This window comes from Oncorhynchus clarkii, chromosome 1 (assembly GCF_045791955.1).
Source record: "Oncorhynchus clarkii lewisi isolate Uvic-CL-2024 chromosome 1, UVic_Ocla_1.0, whole genome shotgun sequence".
Taxonomy (NCBI): Eukaryota; Metazoa; Chordata; class Actinopteri; order Salmoniformes; family Salmonidae; genus Oncorhynchus; species Oncorhynchus clarkii.
The window spans coordinates 65,498,860-65,511,107 of NC_092147.1; the positions used below are offsets into that span (position 1 = coordinate 65,498,860).

The 12,248-nt window shown below is 42.1% G+C and overlaps 1 protein-coding gene across 7 annotated transcripts in view; it reads right to left on the reverse strand.

Annotated features, from left to right (window-relative positions):
- The window catches only part of LOC139410869 (cullin-9-like), a 68,515-nt gene that overhangs the window by 24,480 nt on the left and 31,787 nt on the right, over window positions 1–12,248 (reverse strand). For 5 of the 7 annotated variants that reach the window (XM_071156494.1, XM_071156501.1, XM_071156474.1 and 2 more), the window contains exons 16-26: window positions 11,286–11,457; window positions 10,866–10,971; window positions 10,660–10,755; window positions 10,351–10,526; window positions 10,134–10,267; window positions 9,092–9,277; window positions 8,720–8,749; window positions 7,217–7,350; window positions 6,831–7,013; window positions 6,520–6,677; window positions 5,204–5,405 (exon numbers count right to left, since the gene is read on the reverse strand). In XM_071156494.1, coding sequence (XP_071012595.1) covers window positions 5,204–5,405; window positions 6,520–6,677; window positions 6,831–7,013; window positions 7,217–7,350; window positions 8,720–8,749; window positions 9,092–9,277; window positions 10,134–10,267; window positions 10,351–10,526; window positions 10,660–10,755; window positions 10,866–10,971; window positions 11,286–11,457 — 1,577 coding nt within the window. The remainder of the gene's footprint in view (window positions 1–5,203; window positions 5,406–6,519; window positions 6,678–6,830; window positions 7,014–7,216; window positions 7,351–8,719; window positions 8,750–9,091; window positions 9,278–10,133; window positions 10,268–10,350; window positions 10,527–10,659; window positions 10,756–10,865; window positions 10,972–11,285; window positions 11,458–12,248) is intronic. The other 2 variants (XM_071156485.1, XM_071156511.1) reach the window with 1 other exon arrangement.

A 12,248-nucleotide genomic window follows, 5' to 3' on the forward strand; every position in this document is an offset into this window, starting at 1 on the left:
TGATGAGGAAATTATTAATTGGTGACTGGTACGATGTCTATATACTCTGGAGTTAATTCGGGAGATTAAACATACATTTCCCGTGGTGCCCCAAATTCCTAATGAGTTACATACAATTTAAATTGAGAAATAACTATTTGATAAATAGCAGTCATCACAATGATAGTCACGTCACGACAATGTGTATGCAGCTTTGGAGTCGATCATATGTTATATACAGTGAGCTCCAAAAGTATTGTGACAGTGGCAGAGTACATTCTGTACTCCAACACTTTGAAATGATACAATGACCGTGAGGTTAAAGTTCAGACTGTCAGCTTTAAGTTGAAGGTATTTTCATCCATATTGGGTGAACCATTAAGAAATTGGTTTTTGTACATAGTCCACCCATTTTAAACAGATCGAAAGTATTGGGACAAAATCACTTACAGTTGAAGTCAGAAGTTTACATACACTTATGTTGGAGTCATTAAAACTTGTTTTTCAACCACTCCACAAATTTATTGTTAACAAACTGTAGTTTTGGCAAGTCAGTTAGGACATCTACTTTGTGCATGACAAGTAATTTTTCCAACAATTATTTACAGACAGATTATTTCACTAATTCCAGTGGGTTAGAAGATTATACACTATGTTGACTGTGCCTTTAAACAGCTTGGAAAATTCTAGAAAATTATGTCATGGCTTTAGAAGCTTATGATAGGCTAATTGACATCATTTGAGTCAATTGGAGGTGTACCTGTGGATGTATTTCAAGGCCTACCTTCAAACTCAGTGCCTCATTGCTTGACATCATGGGAAAATCAAAAGAAATCAGCCAAGACCTCAGAAGGAAAATTGTAGACCTCCACAAGTCTGGTTCTTCCTTGGGAGCAATTTCCAAACGCCTGAAGGTACCACGTTCATCTGTACAAACAATAGCACGCAAGTATAAATACCATGGGACCACGCAGTCGTACCGTACCGCTCAGGAAGGAGACGTGTTCGGTCTCCTAGAGATTGTCGTACCTTGGTGCAAAGAGTGCAATCAATCCCAGAACAACAGCAAAGGACCTTGTGAAGATGCTGGAGGAAACAGGTACAAAAGTATCTAAATCCACAGTAAAATGAGTCCTATATCGACATAACTTGAAAGGCCGTTCAGCAAGGAAGAAGCCACTGCTCCAAAACCGCCATAAAAAAGCAACTGCACATGGGGACAAAGATCATACTTTTTGGAGAAATGTCCTCTGGTCTGATGAAACAAAAATAGAACTGTTTGGCCATAATGACCATTATGTTTGGAGGAAAAAGGGGTATGCTTGCAAGCCGAAGAACACCATCCCAACCGTGAAGCACGGGGGTGGCAGCAGCATGTTGTACGTGTGCTTTGCTGCAGGAGGGACTGGTGCACTTCAAAAAATAGATGGCATCATGAGAAAGTAAAATGATGTGGATATATTGTGCAACATCTCAAGACATCAGTCAGGAAGTTAAAGCTTGGTTGCAAATGGGTCTTCCAAATGGACAGTGACCCCAAGCATACTTCCAAAGTTGTGGCAAAATGGCTTAAGGACAACAAAGTCAAGGTATTGGAGTGGCCATCACAAAGCCCTGACCTCAATCCTATAGAGGAATGTGTGGGCAGAACTGAAAAAGTGTGTGCGAAGCTTGTGGAAGGCTACCCAAAACGTTTGACCCAAGTTAAACAATTTAAAGGCAATGCTACCAAATACTAATTGAGTGTATGTAAACTTGTGACCCACTGGGAATGCGATGAAAGAAATAAAAGCTGAAATAAATAATTCTCTCCTATTATTCTGACATTTCACATTCTTAAAATAAAGTAGTGATCCTAACTGACCTAAAACAGGGCATTTTAATTAGGATTAAAATGTCAGGAATTGTGAAAAACTGAGTTTAAATGTATTTGGCTAAGGTGTATGTAAACTTCCAACTTCAACTGTATGTCTATTAAAGTAGTCAAATGTTTTTAGTATTAGTTCCCATATTCCTAGCAATCAATGACTACATCACGCTTGTGACTCTACAAAGTTGGAGTCATTTGCTGTTCGTTTTGGTTGTTTCAGATTATTTTGTGCCCAATAGAAATACATGGTAAACAATGTAGTATCGTTTGGAATTGCTTTTATTGTAAATAAGATTAGAAAATGGTTTCTAAACACTTCTATATTCATTTGAAAACTATCATGATTACAGATAATCCTGAATGAATCGTGAATAAGAATGAGTGAGAAAGTTAGACGCACAAATATCATACCCCCAAGACATGCTAACCTCTCACCATTACAATAGAAGGGGAGGTTAGCATTTTCTGAGGGGTATGATATTAATGTTGTCCTCCAGACATGACGTTTGGCATTCAGGCCAAAGAGTTCAATCTTGGTTTCATCGGACAGACTAAAGCCACTCCTCAGTAAAAGGCTAATTAAAGATCATCTGTCCGATGAAACCAAGATTGAACTCTTTGGCCTGAATGCCAAACGTCACGTCTGGAGGAAACCTGGCACCATCCCTACTGCCGTGACTCAGAGTATCATAACTCTGATGACTGCTATTTTACCAACTAACTCAGTATTTTACCAACTAACTAACTTAATTATTACTCAATTAAATGAATCGTGTAACAATTAACTCATTAGGAATTTGGGGAACCACGGGAAAAGTAGTTTAACGAATTACTTTCTCCCGACTTAAACTCTAAAGAAAGATATATATATATATATATATATAAATCTCTGTCATCAATAACAGTCAATTAATCATTACCTCCGTTTCATTCTGAACGTCGCATAATCCTTAGATCCGCAAGAACCCTAGACCTTCTGAATATTCAGTACAACACAAATTGATTTAATTTATTTACTAACTAAATAATAACACAGAATACTCATACATACTTACATGATATAAAAGTCCCTAGTGGACTGGCAAGATATGACGGCTTGTTACACATATGGAGAGGGAAGAGTGGTGCAGCGATCTAAGGCAATGCATCTCAGTGCTTGAGAGGTCACTCCAGACACCCTGGTTCGAATCCAGGTTGTATCACAACCGGCTGTGATTGTGCGCCACCCTATGGGACTCCCAATCGACCCAGCGTTGTCCGGGTTTGGCCAGTGTAGGCCATCATTGTAAATAAGAATTTGTTCTTAACTGACTTGTCTAGTTAAATAAAGATTAAAATAAAATAAAAAAATTAGAGAGAGAACACTTGGAAACATTTGGAATCTACGCTCATGGAAATATTAATACTTAGCACCCTAACCTCTCAAACGGATTAGAAATGCAATATATATTTGTGACCCGATTCAGGAAACTAGACGTATGTCGCAAGTCACAACTTCACAGGAGAGCCGATTGATCATAAAAAATATTTTTATCAAAATGCGTTTTTTGGCAGAAATGCCTTGAACTTGTATGCCATCTGTAAATACGAATAAAATGGTTTAATTACGAGCCTTGTTGGTTAAACCACAGAAAAAGCTGGAAACCTTCCCACAAGCCATGATCAGCTGAGATAATGAGTGGGCTGGACATGCAGAGAGGAGTTCAGATTTTTCTGCCATAGTCAAGGCTTCTGTCTATTTGAGCTCGTCAGTCTGTTGGTAATCCTGTGCGAAAGCGGCTTTTTGAAAAATGTATTGTGTAGTGGAGCTGCATAAGTGTTGCTCTCCACTTTCTGGAGGATCACTTTTTGAAACCAGTGGAATTAGTTTATATGAAACGCAATTACCTCATTTAGAAGGCTAAAATCACATTTCTATCTTCACCAAAGTATTTTCCTATTTATTAATATATTTTATACAACATTTAGATGTAAACTTGATACATAGAATGCGTACACTTTAAGAATTACATTTATTATACCATCCTTAATGACATCACAAAATAATAAAACCATATGACAGGATTATTCTTTAGATCCCCACACACCAACCTTTTTTTTTTTTAAATCTTTTTTTTGTTGTTGAATTTTTACCCCTTTTTCTCCCCAATTTCGTGGTATCCAATTGTTGTAGTAGCTACTATCTTGTCTTATCGCTACAACTCCTGTACGGGCTCGGGAGAGACGAAGGTTGAAAGCCATGCGTCCTCCGATACACAACCCAACCAAGCCGCACTGCGCACTGCTTCTTAACACAGCACGCATCCAACCCGGAAGCCAGCCGCACCAATGCGCCGGAGGAACACCGTGCACCTGGCCACCTTGGTTAGTGCACACTGCGCCCAGCCCGCCACGGGAGTCGCTGGTGCGCGATGAGACAAGGACACCCCTACCGACCAAGCCCTCCCTAACCTGGGCGACGCTAGGCCAATTGTGCGTCGCCCCACGGACCTCCCGGTCGCGGCCGGTTACGACAGAGCCTGGGCGCGAACCCAGGAACTCTGATGGCACAGCTGGCGCTGCAGTACAGCGCCCTTAACCACTGCGCCACCCGGGAGGCCCCGGAGTCGGGAGAGTCATGACACTATGGTGAAGCATGGTGGTGGCAGCATCCTGTTATTGGGATGTTTTTGAACACGGCAAGGACTGGGAGACTAGTCAGGATCAAGGGAAAGATAAACGGATACAGAGATTCTTGATGAAAACCTGCTCCAGAGAGTGCTCAGGACCTCAGACTGGGGCGAAGGTTCACCTTTCAACAGGACAATGACCCTAAGCACACAGCTAAGACAACCCAGGAGTGGCTTCGGGACAAGTCTCAATGTTCTTGAGTGGCCCAGCCAGAGCCCAGACTTGAACCCGATCTAACATCTCTGGAGATACCTGAAAATAGCTGTGCAGCGATGCTCCCCATCCAACCTGACAGAGCTTGAGAGGATGTGCAGAGAAGAATGGGAGAAACTCCCCAAATACAGGTGTGCCAAGCTTGTAGCGTCATACCCAAGAAGACTCGAGGTTGTAATCACTGCTAAAGGTGCCTCAACAAAGTACTGAGTAAATGGTAGGAATACTTACGTAAATGTGACATTTCAGATATTATTTTTGGTATTTTCTGCAAAAATGTCTAAAAACCTGTTTTTGCTTTGTCATTACAGGGTATATTGTGTGTAGCTTGATGAGGGTCTTTAAAATATTTTTTTTTTAGAATAATCCTGTAATGTAACAAAATGTGGAAAAATGTATGTATGCATGCATGTATGTATAGTATGTATTTATATAAAAACATTGCAGTGGTGGTTTTTATTCTCTGCTCACCTCTTCGTTGACATCCTGCAGGGTCTTGTCCAGCTGCTGGAGGCGGTAGAGGTGGAACTCCTGCTGCAGCTCCTCAGACTCACTGAGATTCTTCAGCATCTGCTGGGGGAAGCGGTTTGGGAAGCAGGTGCCTATCTGCATTATGACAGCAGTCTCCAGCCACACCTTGCTTTGGCCCAGCAGCCTGTCACCGAGGTAGTACCTGTGGAGGAGGGGGATGGGGAAAATAGATGGATTGAGACTCTAGACAATGCTATAATATGGTCCTTTTATGAATGATAAATGGTCTTAGGGTCGACTCACGGTACAGAACAATTATATTGCAGGTCGGTAACGTTTTAAATCGAGATAATATTATTTGAACAAATGAGCTTGTTATGTTGAATTGTGTTGCAAATTCTATTATGTGAGCAGTGAGACAGACATAGCCTAGGCTACTAACCACACAGGGAGAGAGTGGAGCAGGGAACTGTCCATTATGTGTGTGGTGTTGAAACATTCCTAAATTGTCCACGTGTAGAGCTTATGTTCCCTTCCACCTCTTGACAATACATTTCCAAGTTTATTTTCCCTGACTCCTTGCTCACATGAACATGGCTAACGTAACAGGAGAAATAAAAAGGTTATGATGGTGGAATACACCATCGTGGAAACAGGTGCTGCACAAATCATTTTTCCAGTCATTGTGGACGAGAACAACAACCCGGTAGATGGATACACAACTGGCAAAATTGCAAGTAGTTATTAGTTTACGATATTTTGGTTAATTATTACATGAATTCAAGTTTTTGTTCATTTAGACCAATACGCAGCCCATATAAAGTTTAAACCTATGAGGCTGGTAAAAGTTTGAGTAGCCAATAATCTACAGCATATTCAATTCTGGGAATTGTTTATTTAAATTAAACAGATTATTAAAAAAATACTAAATGTAAGGGTATTGTTATGTCGGCTATAAGCTTCAGCAGGGACGGAGGCGGCTAATAAGAAGGCTATTTTTTAAAAGCAATTTGAGTTGTGCAGCATTACATTGTGAAAATAACAAGACGGGCATTCCTTCTTAATTCATGACATGGTTTCCTTTTATCCAAATATTGAATAGACATGTAGACTAATTATAATAGTGTACTACTCTGGAGTCATAAAAATAATGAAATAAATGTATGTTATTTGGCGGGTCACAGATCAGCTCCAGGAACAATTCTAGGTAGATATCGGGTAGGGCTTGGAATTTATTTGGCCGGCAGGGGGCAGGTGCGGTTCCAAAAAACTGACCCGTGCAGGAATCTGCTAGAGATAAATAAATGTGGCCTTACCTGTAACAGTGCTCAAAGGTGTTGGCAAGCTCCAGGCCGGAGAGGAAGAGCATAGGTTCTAGAAACTGCTGCAACTGGTTAAGAGTCTCCACGTTTCCAGAGTCCACTCCACTCTCCTGGATCATCATGTCGATGTACTGGGCAAACCGCTCACTCATCTGCAAACACAGAGATAGCGAATGTAACCCACACAGACATGTTACAGGTACACTGTCAGGTCACGTTCATTTGGACTATTGCCGTATTCCGTTGCTTGCCCTAATGAACATGACCCAGGTAGTATTGAGTACAGGTCATTCAGTATAACTCACATGCATGGCGGTGAGGATGGAGAGCTGTAGGAGAGCAGCAGAGAAACCGTGGCGGAGAGCCAGCACAAATGCTGTCTGTTGGCCAAACAGCTCCTCCATGGAATTCTTCAGATGGAGGTACATGTTCCTGTAACGCTCCACAAAGTCTGGCAGACTGCACGTCGAGTCCAAGAACTTCTTCACCTGTTAAACATGGGTTGAGTAATCACTCTCAAGTAAAAAAAGTTTTTTTTAAGAAACTTAAATCCGGCCTGAGATTAATTTACTGATGCCATCTTGACTTAAACTTGAGATCCGAATGAATACGCCTACTTACTTCAAGGACATTAGAATGGAGTAGGTTAATAATGGGCCTCAATGTTTTTAGAGAAGTAAGAGTGGCTAACCTGTCTCTGTACCACGCCCTGCCAACATAGTGCTATCCCTGCAATACTGCTGATGTTCTTCCCCTTCGGCTTGACAAAGTTGGAGGACGAAGAGGACACAGCAGCTGCATCTTTGTTCTTTCCCTCTTTGCCATCTGAAAGAAAATGACAAAATCAGTTATCTTCTAAGCAAAAGGTTTGAGAAATTCAAGGTAAAAATAAATACACTGCATATATTAAAGTATGTGGACAAATGACTGGATTCATCTATTTCAGCCACACCCGTTGCTGTCAAGTATATTAAATTGAGCACACAGCCATGCAACCTCCATAGACAAACATAGGCAGTATAATGGCCTTACTGAGGAGCTCAGTGACTTTCAACATGGCACCATCATAGGATGCCACCTTTCCAACAAGTCAGATTGTAAAATTTCTGCCCTGTTAGAGCTGCCCCGGTCAACTGTAAGTGCTGTTATTATGAAGTGAAAACATCTAGGAGCAACAACGGCTCAGCCGCAAAGTAGTAGGCCACACAAGCTCACAAAATGGGAACGCCGAGTGCTGAAGCACGTAGGGCGTAAAAATGGTCTGTTCTCGGTTGCAACACTCATTACAAAGTTCCAAACTGCTACTGGAAGAAGGAGCTTCAATGAAATGGGTTTCCATGGCCGAGCAGCTGCACAAAAGCCTAAGATCACCATACGCAATGCCAAACGTCAGCTTGAGTGGTGTAAAGCTCACCGCCATTGGACTCTGGAGCAGCGGAAATGCATTCTCTGGAGTGATGAATCACGCTTCACCATCTGGCAGTCTGACGGACAAATCTGGGTTTAGAGGATGCCAGGAGAACGCCACCTGACCCAATGCATAGTGCCAACTGTAAAGTTTGGTGGAGGAGGAATAATAATCTCAGGCTGCTTTTCATGGTTCGGGCTAGGCCTCTTAGTTCCAGTGAAGGTAAATCTTAACGCCACAGCATACAATGACATTCTAGACAATTCTGTATTTCCAACTTTGTGGAAACAATTTGGGGAAGGGCCTTTCCTGTTCCACCATGACAATGCCCTGTGCACAAAGTGAGGTCCATACAAAAATTGCTTGTCGACATGGGCGACAAGTCTTCCACACCTAACATCAGTGCCCAACCTCACTAATGCTTGTGGCTGAATGGAAGCAAGTCCCCGCAGCAAAGTCCCTACATCTAGTGGAAAGCCTTCCCAGAAGAGTGGAGGCTGTTATAGCAGCAAAGGGGGGACCAACTCCATATTAATTCTCATGATTTTGGAATTAGATGTTTGACAAGCAGGAGTCCACATACTTTTGGTCATGTAGCGGATGAAACTGCAGCCAAAAACAACTGAAAGAAACAAAGGAGTAACACATCGTCCCGATCATTTTCAATTCAAACTGGAGGGTTGCGTGAGGGGGGAAAGTGGAACGTCTCAGTGATTAGTAATATAAAAATGGAGATGCTGGAAGAATAACTAAATGCAGTACATTAGCCTCTAAGCTCTTACTTACTCTTTAAAACTTTGCTTCGGTTGATACCTTCTGAAAACAAAAGAAATACGGAGGACGTGATGGGTTGTCGACCAAATATTATGAATAAAGTATCAATACCTTCGCATTTCCAAATATTATACTACCATGCAAAATCTAGTCTTTAGTCTACTGAGATTTATTTGCAGCTCATTTTGATTAGCAATTCCTGTAGGATTTCTGCACCCAATTTTAGGGGCAATAATTGCCAAAATACTATTCAAACAGGTTGAGAGGCCCACATTTTGTCCCACTATGCCTAATGAAATATCAGTCACAGCTGGACAGAGAAAAGACTTCAGTGTTTATCAGAAGTAAAGAAGTGGTAGGGTATAGGGTTACAGGATTACTCACTGCATTTGATGGGCGGCTTGAGCTCCTCTGTGTTCACTCGGCTGGTATCCACGTGGACCAGTAGGTGGGTGAGGCGACGGACGCGGGAGTTGAAGATGGCGGCCCGACTCTTGCAGCGCCTGGCTGACTCTGCGTTGTCCAGGTACTCAGTGAGTAACCAGGAGAGGGGACTGAGGACTTGGGTCTCTGTTAGGAGTGGAGGAGAAAAGCAAGGTTGGCATACTACAACTCTGACAGAAAATCATCTTAGTTGATGACAATGTATGGCTGACAGAACGTAGCTGAATTGCAGGAAGTGAGAGAGTGTGTTTCTCAAAATGCATACTAACGTGCTCTGAGCACGCAAATTGGTACATGGGATGGTCGGAGTATGATTCTAAATCAAAGTATGCGAAACGGAGCACGGAGGGCACTTGTCGAATGCTTACTCCATTTGCTTACTCCATTTGTTGCATAGCAACATCTCATACGTTGCCTGACTACAATATTGTATCTTAATACGTTAATAAATAGATGCTGTGTTAATTTTGGCATGTTTACCTGCCCACAAAACCCACTGTAGTGTGCGTAGATCTTAAGCCCATAAACAGTCAATGGGGCTAACTGGCAATCTACTACTGTTAGCTAGCTAGCCAGATCGCCATGAAGAATTGGTAGCTCGCTACCCACGAAAAGTGTACATCTACCTTGCATAACATTAGATTTAGGTCATTTTTGCCTGTTTGGCTAGCTAGCTAGATTATTATGATTTCCATACAGCTAGCTGATAATTATGAAGTAAAACGTTTGCTTTGTGTATATCTGGTTTCATCTCCATTGTTGCATTGTCCTGGCTGGAAGAAGGTTCAGTGAATGAGGAGGTGCAGTGTGAAGTAATACAGTAGCGGGAGTGCTTCTCAAATGTAATGTTTTATGCGTTCTCCACACTCTCATCCTCACAAAAACGTACTCAGGATAACGTCCTCGGAGAATAAACTTGGCGCATGAGTGTGGCGTACGGTAGTATGCATATTGAGAAACATCCAGAGACTCCGGAAGTTACCAGAGATGGTGATGCTCTGTACGATGGGGGTGATGAGGGCCTCCCAGCAAGTGCGTCCCAGAGCCTCCGCTGCCTCGGCATCGGGCAGGAAGCGGTCAGCAAACATCTGCTCGTGTCGCAGAGCGCTGTTCAGTCTGCAGACACAGACACCAGGCCAGGTTAGAGCAGTCTGGGGGTGAGTGCAGTTAGCACTAGTGTGTAGTAGAGAAAGGTTTACTTGTTGAAGAGCTGCAGCAGTTGGGCCTTGTCCTCAAGGATCTCCTGGCACCAGGTGTGGGCTTTGGTGGTATAGAAGAGGTAGGTGCGGCAGCAGAGCTGCTCCTTGAAAACAGGCCAGAAGGTGGGCTTGGGCCCCAACACCTCAAAACCGTGGACCCTCGTGTCGATGCCACCCTGGTGTGGAGAAAATGATGTTAATGCAGGTTCAACATTTTAAAGTAGACTCCCTGCTGACCAGGGTTGTGATCAATACCATTTCAATTCAGAACTCAATTGAAATTCCAATTTTCATGATGCCACAGCCCACCTGCTGACACCTCTTGATCCTGATCTGCACAATGGACCAGAAGCGGGTCATGTTCTCCAGTAACACAATGCGATTGGCTGACGGAGGCACATTGACCTGTAAATCACAGAGTTGGGGGAGAGGCTTAAACCTTAAAAAGACAAGATCATACATATAACCTACTTCCAAAGATTTTCCTACTCCTGCCTGCATATACAGCTACTTACTGTGTTCAGCTCTGTGTTGATATTTGTGGGGTCGTCTCCTCCAAGTACTACAATGCGGGCAGGCATATAGCTGGAGTCTTCACTGGCCACAAGAACTGACAATTGCCTTGGTTTAACAAGAAAATTAGAAAATGTGCTTACAGTAAGTGCCCAATTGTTACAGTAAGAAATAGAACAACTATGGATGCCATTGAAGTAAACGCAGCAGTTGTTTAAGATACAGCATGCAGTCTAGCATAATAATCCATAGCTGCAAGAACAAGGCAATAACACAAACATTTCGGTATCCAGGCAAGGGAACAGTGAGCAACACAGGTGTGCTTCAATTTCAATTGTCTTTACATATTGTGCATAGATATCAAGAGTAAACATTCCAACATTATAAACCCTCAGTATGGCCAAAGTGATGTGTGGACATACCTAATAGCCACCCCCTTGTGCATGTAGATGTTGATAAAATGGGAACCTGTGCAGCCATTGGACTCCCAGTAGGTTTTAGGGTTCTTGTCAGTGAGCTTGTTCGCTCGATGGTGATTAGAGGAAACCTCCACTTTCTCCCAGCACTTGTCCTCATTGAGTTCCAAACTAGATCCTGTTGTTAACGGTCACAAGATGAACAGGACAGTTTAAGACAAATTGTACTTTAACTTTCAGAAGCTAAATAAAATCTTACGGGCTGATTAGGTCAAGTAAATACTCTACCAGTACTAGTAATGTATTTCTTGATTTTATGAAAACAGAATATAAAAAAAAGGAATTATGATACATGATAATTTGATACATTTTGCAGGGCTCCAGACTGCAACCATTTTGTCACAACTGTATGGTCTGAATCAGACGGGCTATTCTAAAATGTTTCTCTAAATGTAATAGTGTACATAAAGATGAAGGCAACTTCATATCTATTGAACAAAAACAAAATCAGGATTCTGGAGCTCTATTTTGAAAGTAAAATAACAAATAGCCATATTGTCAACCTATGACTTCCATCTCCAGGCCATTAGACTGCTATGCAGTCACCACTAGCCGGCCCGCACAGTACCCTGCCCTGAACTTAGTCACTGTTACTAGCCGGCTACCACCCGGTAATGTACCCTGCACCTTAGACACTGCTGGCCTATGTACATAATATATTGAACACTGGTCACTTTAATAATCGTCACATACTGTATTATATAGTCTAGGATGATAATATCACTACTGCTGTACACATCTTTTCTATTTGGCATTTTATTAGGATCCCCATTAGATGTTGCAAAAGCAGCAGCTACCCTTCCTGGGTCCACACAAAACATGACATAATACAGAACATTAATAGACAAGAACAGCTCAAGGATAGAACTACATAACAAAAACATATTTTAAAAAAAGGCACATGTAGCC